This window comes from Archocentrus centrarchus, chromosome 1 (assembly GCF_007364275.1).
Source record: "Archocentrus centrarchus isolate MPI-CPG fArcCen1 chromosome 1, fArcCen1, whole genome shotgun sequence".
In the NCBI taxonomy this organism is placed as follows: domain Eukaryota; kingdom Metazoa; phylum Chordata; class Actinopteri; order Cichliformes; family Cichlidae; genus Archocentrus; species Archocentrus centrarchus.
In genome coordinates, this window is record NC_044346.1 from 19,756,864 (window position 1) to 19,776,209 (window position 19,346).

At 38.8% G+C, this 19,346-nt stretch overlaps 2 protein-coding genes across 2 annotated transcripts; one reads left to right on the plus strand and one right to left on the minus strand.

The window, feature by feature from the left end:
* Nucleotides 1-30: 30 nt before the first annotated feature.
* serping1 (serpin peptidase inhibitor, clade G (C1 inhibitor), member 1) lies at nucleotides 31-6,368 on the minus strand. Its single transcript, XM_030728613.1, has 11 exons — nucleotides 6,231-6,368; nucleotides 5,884-5,931; nucleotides 5,620-5,731; nucleotides 5,368-5,517; nucleotides 4,940-5,242; nucleotides 4,597-4,812; nucleotides 3,770-3,913; nucleotides 3,460-3,663; nucleotides 3,245-3,384; nucleotides 778-1,000; nucleotides 31-540 (listed from the first exon to the last, which is right to left on the minus strand). The coding sequence occupies exons 2-11, from the start codon at nucleotides 5,929-5,931 to the stop codon at nucleotides 293-295; spliced, it is 1,788 nt and encodes a 595-aa protein (XP_030584473.1). The 5' UTR covers nucleotides 6,231-6,368; the 3' UTR covers nucleotides 31-292.
* A 2,558-nt stretch (nucleotides 6,369-8,926) lies between these two features.
* On the plus strand, nucleotides 8,927-17,621 carry tmem134 (transmembrane protein 134). The gene is made up of 8 exons (XM_030730774.1): nucleotides 8,927-9,144; nucleotides 9,556-9,800; nucleotides 12,305-12,372; nucleotides 12,465-12,551; nucleotides 12,620-12,696; nucleotides 13,243-13,287; nucleotides 16,070-16,123; nucleotides 16,227-17,621. The coding sequence occupies exons 2-8, from the start codon at nucleotides 9,600-9,602 to the stop codon at nucleotides 16,307-16,309; spliced, it is 615 nt and encodes a 204-aa protein (XP_030586634.1). The 5' UTR covers nucleotides 8,927-9,144; nucleotides 9,556-9,599; the 3' UTR covers nucleotides 16,310-17,621.
* Nucleotides 17,622-19,346: the final 1,725 nt, after the last annotated feature.

The following is a 19,346-nucleotide window of genomic DNA, read 5'->3' on the forward strand; positions in this document are numbered from 1 at the left end:
GTCCTCAAGAACATAAGATAGAATCACATGTATTGTGTAGATATGTGTTTATTTATCATCATCTTGAAAGCTAATCCACATCAAGGCCTGTATATGTGTGTGTTTTTAAGTCACTGCTTATAACTAGGCTACTTGAAGCAACATTGATTCTGAGTTAAAAACATTGCATCTTTCAGACAAAAAAAAAAAAAAAATCAAATTACTTTAAGACTACTTCACACACAGCAGCAAAGCAGCCTTTGTTAAACATTGCCTGACATTTCCAGCACACCTCCTATGTAACGTTCTCCTCTCACAGCTCGGTCACCCTGCCAATAAAGCGCGGCACATTGGTGTGGTCACTCCACAGCAGCATGATGAAAGGCCGCAGGGCAGAGAAGGAAGGGAAGGCGCGAGAGAACGACATGCTGGTGACGGCGCCGGCCTCCACTCCTTGCTCGGTCAGTGCGAGGAAGGCTCTGTGCTTGGCGTCGTCCAGAAACAGTTTCTCCATAGGGTAGAGGCCGCACAGTTCGACACCCTCGTAAAGTGCCGACAGCCCTGAAAAGGCAGAGAAAAGGCCAGAGAGGTAACAGTGAGGGTAAAAGCAAGTAAGGGCACCAAGCATGTGCTTAAGATGCTTTGAGACCTAAAACTAGATGTAGAGACATATTTCATAAATGGGACTTAATGGATGACTGCTGGGTAAAGTGTGCAGGCTGAAAGCATGGGTGGTATTCATTTGTGGCACATTAAAAAAGGACTAAAAAGAGAGGACAGCATGAAAGATGAACCAACCTAGTTTCTTGAGAAGCATGTTCATGTCTGGCTGGATATCCAGTTTGATTTTGGGCAGAGTGACCTCCATAGTCTGAGGAGATGTTGCTTTCATGCTTTCTATCATCTGACGCACAGCCATGTCTGTCATCTTGTGCTCCACCTGCTGCAGTGCTGCCACTGTGTTGCTGAGAGGCAGCAGGATGTAAAGACTGCTGTCACCTGTGAGAGCAAACCTCGCCACCTGTTGGCAAAGTAAATATTCCAAGTGTTAATCAACGTCAAAAGTGATCATTTCCAAGGTGGGGAGTTATAAGGACCATCTGTTTTTAATCATTCTAAAGTGCTTAGTAGGTATTTACAATAAACCTGAAATCCAAAAAAATTAAATCTCATCTTAAGAATACACATGATAGTATCAGTGCCAGTAACTGTTTTGATGATAGTGACTGTTTTTGTTAACACTCAACTGGTTGTATTTTCAGTATCCACAAAATGTAATTAATCTCGTGTATTCTTTTGTGAGTAGTAAAAAAAAAAAATGCAGTAAAAGTACAAAACTTTGTAACTTTGTTGTTGAGTCCCGTACTTGTCTGAGCAAAATCCACTGATTCATTTACCACATCACAATCAACTTAAAGATATACAGCACTGTGCAAAAGTTTTGAGCCAATCCTAATTTTCCCAGGAGAATGTGCAGCCATTTATTAAAACATGTGCAAACATACATGGAAACAGAGTTTGTACAATTCTAACGAGCCTGAAAGTCAGTATTTGGTGTGACCACCTTTATTCTTCTCTCAGACAAGCTTTTTTTGCTGTTCTTTTTAGCAGTCTTCAGGAATAGTTTTCCAGGCCTTTTGAGGCACATTCAAAGCTCTTCTTGGGATTTTGTCTGACTTTTGTTCCATTCTGTCTCCTGGCCTCCTCTGTACATACTGAGGACGATTTGATTCATCACAGACCCCTTGCAACTGACTTTCAGTCCATTTCTTGAGTAGTTTGGCATACCTCAGCATTTTCTCCCTGTTTCCCTTCTTTAAGAATGGCTTCTTGGCAGCCACCCTTCCACTGAGACCATTTCTGATGAGGTTTCAGCTAACAGCAGATAGATCGACTGAAGTCCCAGATGCGTCTCTCAGGTCCTGTGTCAGGTCTTTGCTGGACTTTTTCTCCCTGTTTCTTAAGGGCATGACTTTCAGATACTGTTCATCTGCTGTAGGTGTTTTTTTTTTTTTTTTGGTCTTCTGCTTGTTCAGTCTCCTCAGTATTTTTGAGGATAAACTGCACTCCATGCAGAGATATGCAAACCTTTGGGTTAATAACTCCTTGAAAATCCCCTTGTTACTATTTAACGCCTGTCAAACTGTTTTCATAGATTCAACTAAAGACATGCAAACAAATTATATGTTTTTGTGATGGGCTGCTAGTAACGGAGTGCCTAAATTACCATTTAAGATTGGTTCTTTGCTAAGTTGTCTGTTGTGTAGACACAACACTGGTGCATCCCCTTTTATGCTTGAATGATTCATATGTCAGTGTTAGGTGGCTTAAGAAACAAACCAAAACACAAACATTTCCTCTGAAAATGGTCAGGTACAAGGACTGGACCGAAAATGAGTGAAAAAGCAGCCAATGTCTAAAGAAAAACTTTAAAAGCCTGAAAAACGATTGCTCAAGACCACTCTAAAAATTACAAGAACATCTGGCTGCTTGGAAGTGAAATATAAAGAAATGAGTTGTGGCTCAAGACTTTTGCACAATGCTGTAGGTTACAGGAATTATGGACCTATCAGGTACTGGATGCTGTTAGGAAAGAGAGATTGTGGAGTCGACTATTTCAGTTGTTTTGTGTGTAGAATGTGACTGATGGGAATGTGAGTTTATGGCATTTGTGTGACCAGTGTGAACAGTTTTAGGGTTTAGTTAATCATGGGCCACACATCCAATACTTCAGTGGCAATGAATCAAACTTATATTCACGGTGTTTGTTGAAATGAGGAGCATTCCTATGACTGTGAAGGGAGAGAAGTAAGAGAATCATGATGAAAGCTGATACCTGTCATAACTCAAGAAAAACAAGAAACTGAGCCTCAGGGTACATGAAATGAAATCCTATTGAGCTACAGTATTTTAACACATTTGACAGCAATAAACTGTATTAGTGATTGTAGTAAAAAATTAAAATAACAGTATAATAACAACCAGATAGCTGTTGGTATTTTTTTTTAAAAAGTATATTTTTCTATGATGCTAACATTAACGAAGTTACTGTTCATTCTGTATGTTTTGTGAGTTAGTAGTGAAGTTTATTTGTGCATTAAAGCTGAGTAGCTCAACACAAAGGAAACATAACATGCATGTTTCCTGTAGTTTTCAGAAAGAAAGGATGTCATTTCTAATGCCATCTACTGGCAGAAAGGTCTGGGTAGGATCTAGACAGCCATTGCTGTAAAGCATGTCTGTGGGTGGTTTAATTGTTCCTTACCTGTGCCTTTAGCTCAGCAGCATAAATCATAGTTGCCATGTACTTCTCGTGATAGAGAAGAGGCACCTTTACCACATCACCATTCAGTTTTGTGAAAAATCCTTTTTTTTCTTTTTGATTAAACTTGACCTTCCACTGACCTGAAACACATGTAAACACAGTTTATCAGTTTCTACTATTTTCAGTTGCACTGTGTGCACGCGCAGTTTACTGACCAGTAAAGGAGACGGCGTTGAGCAGGATCAGCTGTGAACTTGATGGGACAGAGTCAACCAAATTTGTGATTTTATTTTTGGTCTTTTCTGCCACCCAGCTATTGATCATCCGTGTGTTTTCCTCAGTGGTATTCAGCAACTCAGTGGGCTTCGCATCATAGAACTGAATGGATTGGTCGGTAAAGGTCTTACTCAGATTCATATCTAAGGATAAGAGCAGAAATAGAGATCATTTTATCTTTTATGATCTGTGATTTTCTGCTCTATGATCTCTGGTTATTTTGTGCACTTCACACTGTGATAGTAATACATGGATTGTAGTAGATCTGAGAAGCCATCTGCAAAGAACTGTCCAGCTTCTCTCTCAGCTTCTTCATCAGGAGGTGAACACAGTGGAAGTCGTGAGGCACACAGATAGCGCTCTCAATGGCCTTACGGGTGTCGTTCCTTGCACCTGAAGGTCCAACAAGATAACAACAATAAGCTTAGTATGTTATAGAAAGCTGCAAGCCATGTAAGACACTGGTGCAAATTTTTGTCTTCTTAACTGTGTACCAAAACTTATTTGAGTGACAGTTATTTGAAATACATGTATGGGCTCAAGGTGAAGGTTCTACTTCAATACTTCAATTTTAGGAGCTGGTCAAAAACTACCTGTGAGGAATTATACACATTCCCCTGGGTGTCTCTAATGTAATGGGACAGTTCACTGCACTGCTTCATGGATAGCTGTGGGCTTTTTTTTTTGTGATCTGGAGATTATTACAGGTATGACATTTGCATTTGGAAGCTTTTCTGTGACCCTACATCATCTGGTCAAAAGATGTAAGGCAACTGAAACAGGCCATCATTAGGGTTTAAATACTAAACACTTTCTTCAGCACAGAGTGGACAGGAACATTAGGAGTGGTCAAATCAGCAGTTTTGGTACATTTACACTGGTGACCTCAGAAACAAATGCCCAGGATGTTCACAGAAGATAGCAGTGGTGTATGATCACAGCATCCTTTCCATTGTAAAGTAAAACTTCCCAACATCCATCCATCCATCCATCCATCCATCCATCCATCCATCCATCCATCTATCCATTTTCTTCTGCTTATCCAATTCAGAGTTGGGGTAGTGGGGTGCTCCTACCTAACAACAAATGGGAGAGTGCCCCGCTGATGCTCACGGGAGAGAAGAGCAAGTTGGTAGAAGGATATGATTCTTTGAGGTAAGAGTACAGCTTCATTGCAAACTCTGCCATGGACTCCTGCAGTGTGGGTTCTCCTGTGCGACTGTTCTCGTCCTGGCAGGGTTCCCATGGTGAGGTGGAGCCTTGGCACGTGTGAGAAGAAGACGTAGGCTGAACTAAAAGAAAAATGAAACAGATCATTAGATATTTTACACAACTGATGGACCCTTTCTTTATATGAAATTATATGTACTTTGACCAGAACGGTTCAAATCAATTTCAGTGTTATTAAATTTGACAAACCTTCAACACTAACGTTTACAATGCTGAGCTTTTCCCCATCATCCAGTTCACAGTGATAAATGCCAGCATCCTCCATGCCAATGTTTCTGATGTTCATGGTCTGATCATTGTCTTCGGGATAAATCAGACTAAATTTTTTCTCATCATCTGTTGGGTCATCTTCAAGATTCAGCATTCTTTTTTCCCCCTTGCCTTCCACTTTGAACCACAGTGCATTGGCACTGACTTCTCTGGAACGTGGGATATCGCATGGGAGTTTAACATCTGACTTTTCAAATGCTTTCATTTGATAGATACTAAGTCCTGCAAAAATAAACAAAAATCAGACAAACAGCAAACACTCCAAATTGTTTTATGCTCTTTGTTAGAAGCTAAATATGCTCCACTAACTGTGAAATAAAAGTGCTTGCATGATAAAAGAGTCTCACCATCCACAGTGACGTTAAATGTCCGTATCAGTTCCACATCGCTCCCCTTTGCCAGACACTCGTACTCACCCTGACTGGCTGAAGTTACGGGGGATATGTGGAAGTAGAATTGTGAATTGGCTGGCTGAAAATGGTGAAATATGACGTTACCTGTATTTTAAAAGAGACCACACACACACGTATACTTTTAGAGAGAGAGAAAGAGAGAGAGAGCGCAAATGTTTGCACATGAAAACAGAAGCCTTATGAGACCGTTGTGTTTCCATGTGATTTCTTCTATTTCAGTGAAGTAATTCTCAGATGCGAGACAGGGCAGCTCCAGCTTAGAGCCAGGTATCACCAGGATTTCTGTGCATGACGAAAGCTGACCAGGAGGGAAAACAAGACATCGGATGAAAAGCTTCACAAATTTAAGAGTCAACGTGTCTGACATTTAAGGCTTCTAGAGAAGTAATTAAAGTAAGCAAACATTCTGCTGAGTTGTGAAGAGACTTTTCTGCGCTTCTTAAGATTTACCTCAAAAATGAGCTGCAGCACGAAGCAAAGTATGGCCTTTCGTCTCATCTGCAAACGAGAGAGGATTTCAAAATGAATGTGGCACCAAGCCGGAGGAAAGATCAATATGTGGCGCAATCTGTTAAGTTGTCATATCAGCTGGCATTTAAACTTTTTTAAATTTTTGTGGCATTTGTAATGAGTACACAATCTGCCAGAGATTAAAAAAAAAAAAAATCAGAAGATACGCACACATATTAATCTGTTTGTGTCAGATAAATTTACATAGTTTAGGTACTAACGTAACAGGCTTTCAGTTAGAAGTACATAAACACACAGACACACACACACACAAATGCATAACTTACAACTCTTGAATTTCCAAGTGTCCAAATTCAGTCCTGATATGAGTATTTATCAGTGAGGCTTCTCTGACATTCAGCCACTGTTCACGTCGTCTACCAGCTCTGACTATCTGCTCACCTGAACTGCAACCAACAATGACTAATCTGTGATTGTTGGTTTAGAGATGTTTGTTTGCATAATGCAGGTCTTCTGACTTGCTGGAAATCACATGATTTCATATGTCAGCAGCAGCAAAAAAGTGGAAAAATTCAAATTTCTACATTAATTTCGCCTTCAAAGATAATTTCAAAGAAATTTTATTACTTCGAGTATCAGTGCTTTGGTCCAGAGTTTCTAATAAACATCATCTTAGTCAAGCCAAGTAAGACATAACGGTAGTATTAGTTGGGGAGAAGACAAACATTCTCACTCCTAAAATGTTTTACATGAGTTAATTTTGCAGATGGTTGTGGTGGGAAGAGAAAAAAGGACACCCAAAAAAATAATAATACAAGTACAGTTTGTCCTTATCAGAAGAAGACAGTGTTGGTGCATCTGTGTACAAACATCATACAATAGAGCGACTTTAAAGCTTCTTTCGGTTGTTCTCTGACTCAGAGTGGCAAACTCTGCATATTTGATTTGGCTGATTTTCTCTTTTTTAAACAGCAGTTGCCTTTCCACACAAACCCAAAGTGATTTGTGTCTCCTCCCAAACACAAACTGTGCATCATTTGCTTTTAAAGTAAATAACTGTCTTTAGTAGCTTTTGTTAGCAGAGCTTTCTATTAATATCTATAGTATTTCATAGATGAACCAGGTAGAGGTAGTTTCCCTAATCTGATTTACAAGTAAGCATTGTACTATCGGTTCTCTATAGTACTTTCATTTTTTAAATCATTTGTTAAATATTTATTGTATTGTTTTGCTTTCATGCTAATAGTTTTGAATGAGTAAAGTGTGTCAGTTTTTGAAAACTTGCTCTCTAGCATCTTATACAGTCATGTAAAAAAGGTTTTCACAGTACAGTACACGCAATACTGTGCAACAGGAACTGCATCCCATGATTCAGTAGCTTGTAGAACCATGATTAGCAGCAATAAATTTTTATGACTTTGTCAATCTTATATTGTAATGGAGGAATGTTGGTCCACTCTTCTGTATAGCATTTCTTCCGTTCAGTGAGGTTTGCAGGAATTTATTTCTACACAGCTCTCTTAAAGTCTCACCACAGCATTTCAATTAGGCTGAGGTCTGGATTTTGACTGGGTCATTGCAGCACTTGATTCTTTTCATTTTCAGCCATTCTGTTGTTTGCCGCTGTGCTCGGAATCATTGTCCTGTTGCATGAACCAATTTTGGCTAGGCTGTAGTTGTTGGATTGATGGCCTCACATTTGACCCTAGAATACTTTTTACTAGGGGTGGGACTCAATTAAAAAAATAATCTAATTAATTAGGAGCTTTGTAATTAATTAATCGCATTTTAATCTCATTTAAATATTTAACATGACAAATATTAATTTAAGTTTGGTTGATGAATGAATCAATATACATAAGCTTAAACTTCCAAATTTTGTTCATTTCCCCACCAGTCTACTACACAGACCAACAAGGGTGGAAGTGCTCCTGTGATAAGCAAACTCCTGAAATTAAAGTTAAGCATCATAACTGGATAGTTTTATTCAACATTAATGTCTCACTTAATATAGTTGGAAATTAATCATTAGCTCAGCTGTATTCCTTGATTTTGAAATGTGTTATGCTTGTTTTAACAGCTTATTTTGAATTAAAGACTTAAAATTAAACCACAAAAAGGAGAAAAAGTTCGTTCTCGGTTTAACCAGCTGCTTTTACACAGCTGTGCTTCGCACTCACGGTTGCTGGCGACATGAGCTACGCAGAGAGAGGGCAGGTGACGCTGATATGAAGGCTAGCCGCTCACTTCCGGCCTTTGCGGTCTTCCTGGGCTGCGAAGGACGTGGGCCGGGTCCTTCGAACGATGCGACCGCTGAATTTTTGACATCGTGCGTCGATATAATCTGTATGCCTGGAACTGAGAAACGTTCCGGTGCAAAGTGCGATTAAACTGCGTTAAAATTTTTAAATCGTTAATTTCCCCATAATTAATTCATTGAAATTAATGCGTTAAAGTCCCACCCCTAGTTATGATATAACAACTCCTGAAGATTTCTTGCAGCAGTAAAGCTTTCATCTACTGTAAATGAAAGCAAAATCTTCACATGCTATTCGAAAAAAATCATCTCTATACTAGAAAAATTACTCTACTACTACTACTCTAAAATTAATGGAAGCCAAACGTGATCATTTCTAATAACATTGTCATAAATTATATAGTAATTTATCTCTATATATTCACTCAAAAAAGGGAAAAAAGAAGAAGGTATCTCAAAATTTCAACATTTCCAGTTACTTCTGAGTGAGTCAAAATTTCTACATGACTAACCTGAAATTTTGATTTAAGTACAGCATTTTTTTTTCAAATAGCCTTCTATATTATATTGTTTTCTTTTTTTTTATATGTTTGAATTTAATTTCATTAATTACTTTATTTATATATTCATTTATTGTGATTAATTATTCACCCAGTTTCTAAAGGCTTTTTTTTTTCTTCAATCGCAGAAGTCGGCAGACAAAACGACGATAAAAAACGACGTTCGATTAGGCGCCCTGGCTCACACGCAAAAAAAAAAGGGCGCTTTGGGCGTAATCAGTCGTATGTAATCGATTGCCGAGCGTTAAAAAACAAGAGAGCCCAAACTTCTACAAAAGCGGTTTTCGCGCTACAGAAGCGACATCAAGATACACCTACCAGAAGGCTTTATAACGACTTGTCACAGGACTTACAAAAATGTGACTCATCTTTGAAGTACTGAAGCCGAAGTTTCTTCGCAGGAGAATAGATTTACTTAAGACAGTAAGTTTTCCTCCTGGTCATCTGATCGGCCAGAAGAATGAGGACAAACAATGGCAGAGACCTACAGGAAAGCCGTGGAGCCTCTGCTCAGTTGTACTTAGCCTCGGTCCCATGTAGGCCAAGTCAAGGCAGTACGGTGGCTATTTTCGCCTTTTAAACTAAGTAGAAAGTTGCTGAGTTTACTTATTTTTTATATGGGCTTGTATGAGCAAACTTTAAAGGGATATAAATTCCCAGATTCATGAGAGAAAACTCTGCAGCCGCTAAGTTGAGTTTTGTTTCCACGGGCTGGGTCGAGAACTGAGAACTGGGTCGAGAATACCTACTAAATTTTAACTCTAAAATATCTCCTGCGATTTATTTGTGTGTGTGTTGTGCGAATAAAATTGATTATTACTCTTATAACCACAGTGAGTATCCAGCTGCGGGACCTCAGGGTGTAAGAGGAAATCACCATGGCAACACAGTTTACCATCGACGATGCCTTTGTGCTGGAGGGAGATGAGGAGGGAGCTGTGACTGACGGAGAGCCGCAGGGATGGAAGGACAGAGACGGAGGAGAGATGACATTTGGTCCTTTGAGTTTCTCTAAACCTCAGAGTCATCCCTCCCCTGCTGCCGCTGGCTCCCTTGAACCCACTAACCTCAAGTATCAGGTACACATGTACACAAGAGATATAACATATTTATTATTTGTATTTCAGTTTCATTTTTGGTTTTAGTTTTCCAACCAGAGGCTGTGTTTCAGTTTTGAACCTATAGTAGCATAACTAAACGACGGTCAGAGAGGGTGTCTGTCTCCAAGTTCCAAACTGTGAGCTGGTTCCACAGAAGTAGAGTCTAATAGCTCGAGACTCTGCCTCCTGTTATACTTTAGGAAACTGCAGGAGCCACGAGTAAGCCTGCAGTCTGAAAGCAAAGTGCTGGTACATGCCCTTGCATGTGTTTATGTGCTAAAAGTGGGTAATTTTAGCCTGTTGCTAGATGGTTGCCAGGCAACATGATGCATCCTAATACAGTATGCATAATTCAGCTTTTATGGATATAAATGAGATGTTATTGCCATGAAATTAAAACAATGGGATGCTTTTATGATGTGTTATAGAATCCAAAATGCTAAATTGGGTCATTTTGTTACCGGTGGTTGGTAGGCAACATGATGACATCATAATATCTGATATAGATAACAACTGGGAGCGGCCTAAGATGTGCTTGTGTGCAAAGTGTGGTTGTTCAAGTCCTGATGGTCTCGGAAGTGTTTGTGGACAAAGAAAGATGTGATGGAGCTTGGTCAGTCACCATCACAGATATCTGTGAAGGCAATCGACTCATGCACAGTACTGTGCAAAAGTCTTGAGCCTTCATTTCTTTATATTTTGCTTCCAAGAAGTGAGATTTCTGGTATTTTTTTTTAAGCTGTCTTGAGCAATAGTTCTCTAGTTTTAATTTGGACATTGGCTGCTTTTTCACTCATTTTTAGTCCAGTCCTTATACCTGGCTATTTTCAGAGAAATGTTCTTTTTGTTTGTTGAACTACTTAAGCCTGTGAAGCCTGAACCTTGAAAAACTCTCAGCGTTGGTGTCGTAGGCCTGACAGGGTTAACACTGTCCTATGAAGCATTCAAGCATAAATAAGGTACCTAACTCAAGGGATGAACCAGTGTTGTGTCTGCACATAAAAGACAACTAAGGAAAGAAACAATTTTAAATTGCATCTTTAGACACTTTGTTACTAGCAACCTGTCAGAAAAACACATAATTTGTTCCCATTTCTTTATATGAATCTATGAAAAATGACAAAGATAACAGTTTGACAGAATAAAATAATATTTTTGCACAAACAAGGTGATTCCCAAAGAGCTTTTAGCTGAAAAATTGGCATATCTCAGCACGCTATGCAGTGTAAATATGAGGAAACTGGACAAGTGCAAGACAAAAGAAGTGGCAGGCCTAAAAAACTATCTACAGCAGATAAACTGTGTCTAAAAGTCATGTCCTTAAGAACTAAGGGAAAAAAATCTAGCAAAGACCCAAGAGATGCATGTGGCCTTTCAGTTGATCCATCTGCTGTTCACTGAGGCCTCATCAGGAATAGTTTCAGTGGAGGGATGGCTGTCAACAAGCCATTTTTAAACCATTATAATCTGAATTTGAAAGTTTTTGTTCAAATTATTGTCAGCATGTACAGAGGAGGTCAGGAGAGTGAGTGTCTACAGCAGGGGTCTTAAACTCCAGGCCTCGAGGTCCTGCAGGTTTTAGATGTGTCTCTGCTTCAACACACCTGAGTCAAATACAGAAGTCATTAGCAGGACTCTGGAGAACTTGACTGCATACTGAGGAGGTAATTCAGCCATTTGATTCAGGTGTGTTGGATCAGGGACACATCTAAAAGCTGCAGGACACCGGCCCTCGAGGCCTGGAGTTTGAGACCCCTGGTCTACAGTCATCAACACGGTGGAGGCTCTGTCATGGTTCGGGGCTGCATTTCAACCAGTGGTGTTGGAGATCTCATCAAAATTGATGGAATTATGGACACATCAGTACTATCAAGTTTTGGTCCACCATGCAATCTGGATTGGCAGCTGTTTCATTTTTCAGCATGATCTCAAACACACTGCCAGTGCAGTAAAAGCATACCTGGATAGAAAAACACACACTGCAACACCATCAGTCATGGATTGGCCTCCCCAGAGCCCAGACCTCAACATTACTGGAGCAGTGTGGGATCATCTTGACAGAGCACAGAACAAAAAGCAGCCAACATTAAAAAGAAGAGCTTTGAATGTCCTTCAGGAAGCCTGGAGAACTATTCCTGAAGACTACTTAAAGAAATGACTGTTTTGAAGGATAAAGGTGGTCATAATATAAATTGACTTTGAGGCTAGTTAGAATTGTACGAACTCTGTTTCCATGTATGTGTGCACGTTTTAATACATAGCTGCTCCCATTTTCCATTTCCCTAGCAAAATATAAAGAAATGAGGGGTGACTCAAGACTTTTGCACAGCACTGTAGACATTCTGCAATCAATGAATAGATTTACGTTTCATTTTAATTTTACTTAACTGTAATAACCTTACTACCTTACTTCCTACTGTGAGCTATACATTGCTTTTTTCATTTGTTTATATGACATCCGTCGTCGTCTGCTGTTGCTTTAGAATCTGGAAAATGAAGACGCTTTGGGCAACAATGGGAATTCCTCTTTCAATAACTTCTTCAAAATCAGGTGGGTCCTATAGATAGGGTCCCGATATGATTTTTGTCTTGCCTGCCTCTTCTTCGAACGTGAAATGAAGCGTGTTTCTGCTCTCTCCTCAGTGACCCCGCAACTCTGTCTTACTGCAGCTCTCAGTGGTCCTTCAGCACCTTGAGTTCTGTCACGCAGCTTTCTGCTCACTGCTGCGGGTAAGTTCAGTCTGCTCACACGGAGAAGCGTAACAAACGCGGTTACTTTAAAAACACGCTTTTCTTAGGTGGGTGTCCCATCCGCTGGTGAAGAAAAACAGAAGAGTTGTTCTTTCTTCGTTCCTTCTCCTCATCACTGGAGTTGGTGAGTAAACGTGCTTTCTCGCTTATTAGATATTAAATACACAAACCAGAATAATCTGCTGTGAGTTTACTGTTTTCTCAAAGAGAAATTCTTGTTTCTCATGTTTGCTTGATTTTTTTTTTTTGGTTTTTGATTGGCTGTTGTAGTGTCAGAGTATTAAGGACCGGCTGCTCCCACCATAGATGGTTTAGTGATTTTTAATTTATTTTGGTTTTCACTCAGGAGAAATGCTAAAATTACAGTAAAATGACTGCAGTCTAAAATGGCTGTTTTAAAAGAACAAATAAACCTCTTCTTTCTGATTTAGGAAAATGAAGCTCCAATGTAAACAAGAAGACTCCAGTCCAAATTGTTTTGCAATTTTATACCAGGTAGTTTGTTCCGTGTTGTGTGAGTCAGTGATAGTCTTGGCACATGGCACAGTGAACTTTGTCCCCATGCGGATGAGCAGATTATAACAGATTTATTGCCAGAGTACCCGAGCTAACAGAAACATTTGGCTGGTTTCTCCTTTTCTCAGATATATATTTTGTTGTTTTGTTTTAGCTCTTATTTTCACAGGTATTGGCATACAGCTCAATCCAAGTGCAGGTAAGGAAAAGAAAATGTTAAAGTAAAACACATTTAGATTGTTGTTTTCAGAAATGCACATTAATCCAAATTCAAGCATACACAAAAAGAAAAAGAAAAAAAAAAAAAAAAAGCATTTTACATCTGAATTTCTGTCATATAATCATAAACAGACCAGAATTTTACACCAAAATGCCAACTCACAAAACATGAATAAATGCAGAACATTTTTATACAATGGATTAAATTGAACAATTCAGAATGGGATATTTTTATTGGACTCCATAAATGCTGACGTGCTTTCCCACAAGTGGGCGGATCTCTGTCTTATCTTGAGTTGCGCGCGCACACGCACGCACGCACACATACACACACACACAGCTTGATTGGCAGTGAAGAAACTCCAGTGTTAAAAGCCAAAGTTCTTGTTATACATCAGTGTTTCTCAGTCTAGTTCTCAAGGTCAGTCTTTTTCCTGCTGTCTATTTTTACAGTGGAGTGAAAGAAGATAACAAGAATGAATAATAGGAAGGACATTTATTTATTTTAAAATAGACACAAGCCCAAACCCATTCAGGTGTCATTCTGGGCTTCTGCAGCTTTTTATTGAGGTTTTGGAGATGTGTGATCATCAACCACGTGAAGTTACCATGTCTGACATTTTGGACGTATGACAGTCATGGTGACAGTCTTTATTCAGGAATGAGGTCAGGCGCTGATTCAAGGAGCGCTCTGTTTACTTTAGCTTTGTGTTCAGTTAGCGAAGCGTCCATTTTCAATGTCACTCCATCTTGTTTATTTAGTTGTGGGAAGCTAAAAATCATGACTGAGATTAAAATGTAATTAATTGTGCAGCCCTCTGGCATCACGCTTGTGATTAGTTTGTACTGAGTGAGGCCACACTTCACACTCCATATAGTGCTGAGGTCTGCTGGGCTCTGATATATTCCAGTTCCCTGAAGTTAAGCTTAGTTTCAAAAGTTTAGCTATCTTGAACCTCTTTGGCCTTTTCTTTAAATATTGTTGTCCCTGCTGTTTTGTTTTTCTTTCTGCCTCCAAAAACCTTGAATAAAAGGTCATAGCTGTCAAATTCAACCAGTGCAGTTTTATCAGGTATCTTTATATTCCCGATTTTATTCAGCATTTCTTTGCCTGTATATACAGCCCGGGCTCATAATGACTTAAGGTCTGTCCCGCCCTCTGTTAGACACTTTTAATTAGTCGTGGATGGCTTTTTTCTTTTTAGAATGTTTCCTCTCAACTTGAGGCAGAAAGAAAGTAGGTAATGTGCTCTTTGGATGAGCTCACCCACAACATGCAAAGAAAATGTCACCAGGCTGAGCCCAAACAGATGAAAAGATAAATTTGCCTTTCACAAGCTATAGGAGCAGGTGCAGCTCTGCAATTAAGCTGTAAAATCTGCTTAGAAAGTGTCGTTATCTATCCCATCACCCTATAATCCTGTTCTAAGCAACCGACTGCTCTTATCACTGCTCCCAAACCTGCTCTGGAACACCATCATCTCAAGAACTGTGGAAAAGAACTGAGTTCTATTTCTCTGTATTATCTGGTCGCACATTAGTAAACATTTCACCTTCTATGAATTCATCTCCTGATCCCTTTAACATTACACCAATTTATCCTCCCGTGCAGAGGTGTCAATCATAAGGCCCTGGGGGGCCAGAGTTGGACCAGTAAAGACTTCAATCCAGTCTACTGGATGGCTTTGGAAAATGTGAAGGAGGGCATACGTTTTGAACTTTGAACTGTATTTTCATAAGTTTTACACCTGTATTTTCATAAGTTTTACACCTTATGAAAATACAGCTGTAAAACTACTTAAAAAGACCTTCCCCATGGCAATTCATACTACACCAAAGTATTAGGTAATACTTAAACAATTAAATGGCAGAAAAGTTCCTGTTTTTTCACTATCTACTATATTTTTTACAGTGAATCCACACTAAAAAATAGGGCAGAAACTTTCTGTTTGGGCAGAACTTTTTCTGTAATTTTACCCACTTATTTTTTAGAATTGAATTTAAAGAGTCATGCTGACAGATTTACCGCAGCAGCATTTCCTGATCATGTACAAAAACATACTGTTAAATTGCACCTTTTTTTTTCTTATATTAAGATATCTCAGTGATTAATTGTGTAGTTAAACTTCTTTACGTTTCACTCGTCTTGCCCACTTAAGATCAAAGTATGTGGCCCACAGTGTGAAATGAGTTTGACAGCTCTGCTCTAGTATTAATCTCTAAGAGTTTCTTTAAAATAAACTTCTGTTAAGTCACCATCTACACGGTACAACTAGCAGTGAAATGCTTTGATGACTGCACTTACATAATAGAAAGATATAAATTCAATAGTTTACAAATATAATCAAAATCTAATTAAATTATACTCAGAAATATACACTAAGATAAAATGAAAGTAGAATAATTCAAAATATAGTCAAAAATATAATATAAAATATATCAAAATATAATCAATTCATCTTCCTGTCCACCCTTTGATTTATGTTGTTGGAAAACCAATCACTGTGAATCTTAGATGGAGACTAGTTATTTCCAGTGTTTATGCAAGTTGACCAGCTGAAGCTTCAAATTCACTGTACAGGTAAACTTTATCAGTCCTCTCATGTATCTGAACATTGTTGGCAGTTTCAGAACACGTAAATGATAAATGGACTGGTACTTACGTAGCACTTTTCTACTCTTAATTGAGCACTCAAAGCACTTTGTGTATGCACAGACGGTGTGTTTTCTCTTGATTGTAACTAATAGAACTGTCCCTGCAGGTATTTCAAGTGCTATTTTCTTCATACCTGGATTTCTTCTCTTTATCCCCGGAGGTAAAATGATCATTTTGTTTCTCAAACTTTGTACTTGTCCACCGTATGCGCCGTGCTTTGATTTACTGATACGAACGTTGTCATTCCCTGTGCTCCCCTGCAGTGTACCATGTGATTTACATCAGCTGTGCAGTCCGTGGTCGAAGAGGCTTCAAACTGTTCTACTTACCTTATTTTGAAAAATAACATTTCATGAGGCCAGACATGTTCACTACATTTCTTTCTGCTATGTTAAAATGAACTGTATTTTGACACTCATAACAAACCTGTTTGCCGTAATAAGACCACTGCTGCTTTAACCACTCAGTGCCTTCAATACATTTCCACTACATGAACATTACTGTATGTATATACCAAAATGAGCGTGGTCTTGCCTGTGTATTCTGTTTTTTGGGGGTTTTTTTTTGTTTTTTTGTGAATGATGACTGTGAAATTACGATAAATTGTTGGTATATTTTAATTTGTGTCAGTTGCTTTAATTTTACTGTGGAGAAATGAAAAGCCAGATGTTAGGGTGGGGTCAAACTTAATGCTTAATGTGCCCATAAAGGTGTAGGTCTAATGTTGGCGCTTCAAATGATATATTTCACGCTAGAGATAACACGAACAACATAAATCTTATATTGTTCTAAATGAGACATTCCCTTAAATCTGAATCTTTTATTGAGTGGACTTTTCAGTGAAAACCATTTTGACCTTCTGCTGCTGTTTCCTGGCTCTGAAAACTTTATGTCCATTATTCACTCCATTCATCCACTGTTCTGAAAGGCTCTGCACATTTATTCAATTTAATTAAGAAGTAGCTTTGGAAGCATCAAACCAATTTGGTAGAAACATTAGGATGGCACAAACACAGTTAAGTAATGGCTCTTTAATTTTGTGTATCCTTATTTTGCACCTTCTAATCCATCTTTTGAAAGATAACCTTTTTTTTTACATCTTTACAAATGTGAAAACAGATGCAAAGTCTAAATAAGACAAAATCTTGTGCGCAAAGTCTTAAGCCACCCCTGACCATTTTAAAGTTTGTTTGTTAAGCCACTTAACACTGACCTATGAGTCATTCAAGCATATAAAGGCACTCAAGGGATTAACCATTTGCATCTACACATAACAGACAACTTAGCAAAGAAACAATTGCAAATTGTATCTTTAGGCTCTCTTACTAGCAACTTGTGCTAAAAACATATAATTTGATCCCATTTCTTTAATTAAATCTACAAAAAATGCCAAAGTTGATTTGTTTTTCATGTCATTTGACATTAATTGGAGTGTTAAAACAATTGTCTTTATAAGGTAATAAAAATGAGATTTGATTAGATTTGGAGGAGCATATCTGATCATACTGGTGTGTTTGTGGCTGGGAGGGATCAATCACAGTATACCCCCTAAAATAAACTGGACTGTACCAGTTGGGTACTTCAGACCTGATCGGATCAGTTTTGGTTATGACATACCAGCAGGCTATAATCACATTTTATTCCTAACATCACAAAGGACCTGTACCTCCTTACTTTCTCACTCAAAAAAGTAAGAAAAACCACTGGAAGTTTCAGGGTCGATGTAATTGGCCCGTAAAAAGAGCAATTGGACCCAATAAACAGAAACTCTGGAGCAGAGATGCTTCTAGATATCTAAGTCCCTGATGAGCCCAGTTTAAAAAACGGTAAGAATACCACTGAAGGACGCTCTGGTTCTGCTGCTTACCCGTCAGACTGGGCTGATAACTGGAGCCCTGGAGTGAAGTAGTGCTTTTTTAAAAATAACAGGGCATTTTTTTTTTCTCTGTAAAGACTGGTGATCACTCTGTATGAAGCTACTAACTGTAGAACTGTGATGATGAGAAAAAATAGTGGTATTTCATGAAAACGATAAACTCCTTGTGCCTGAGGCCAACAGGGAAATCAATCAGTTAGATTTTCACATCCACAAAGAGGAGGAAAAAATAACAGATAATCACTGTGCGTGTGTGTGTGTGTGTGTGTGTCAGACAGATGTGTAGATCATACACATGTGACACACATGAACTGCTGTACAGAAGTCTCGAGCCAACCTCATATTTCTTTATAGGTGCAGCAATTTGTTGAAACGTGAAAACAGACATACAGCATACAGTATATGAGCTAAAAACAGTTCATACAATTCTAACAAGCTTGAAAATGAATATTTGGTATATTTATTCTTCAAAACAGCCTGAACCCTCTTAGGCAGATTTCTTGTCATTTCTTTCAGTAGTCTTCAGGAATAGTTCTCCAGGCTTCTTGAAGAACAGTCAAAGCTCTTCTTTTGATGTTGGCTGCCTTTTGTTCGGTTCTCTGTCAAGATGGTCCAACACTGCTTACTAATGTTGTGAGTGTGTGCTCTGGGGAGGCCAATCCATGACTGATGGTCTTCCATTGTGTGCTTTTACTGCATTAGCAGTGCATCTGGGATCATTGTCATTCTGAAAAATTAAGATGTTGCCAATCAGATGGTATTGCATAGTTGATCAAAATCTGACGATGCATTTCTGTGTTTATAATTCCATCAATTTTAACAAGTTCTCCAACACCACAGGTTGAAATGCAGCCCCAGATCATGACAGAGCCTTCACCATGTTCAACAGATGGCTGTACTCTCCTGACCTCCTCCCTGCATATTGATGACAATCTGAACCAAAAGTTTCAACTTTGGATTCATCACTCCATAAGACCTGTTGCCACTGATTTTTGGTCCAGTTCTTGTGTGATGTGGCATATCTCAGCTTTTTCTCCCTGTTTCCCTTCCTTAAGAATGGCTTCTTGACAGCCACCCTTCCACTGAGACCATTTCTGATGAGGCTTCAGTGAACTGTAGATGGATCAACTAAAGGGCCAGACGCATCTTTCAGGCCCTGTATCAGATCTTTGCTGGAGTTTTTCAACTTTCAGGTGACTTTCAGTCATGACTTTCAAATACTGTGTATCTGCTGAAGACAGTTTTTAGACAGGCCTGCCACTTTCTTTTGTCCTCCACTTGCCCAATTTCCCCAAATTGCACACACTGAAACACCATTCACTTTTGAGCAAATAGCACTTTCGGAATCATCTGATTTGGTGCAAAAAAATACTGTTTGATGCCCTTCAGCCTGTGCTATCTTTGTTTTTTTCTTTGCTTATTTTTTCTTAGATTCAGCTGAAGAAATTAGAACAAATATTTTCATGATGGGCTGAAAGTAACAAAGTGTCTAAAAATATAATTCAAA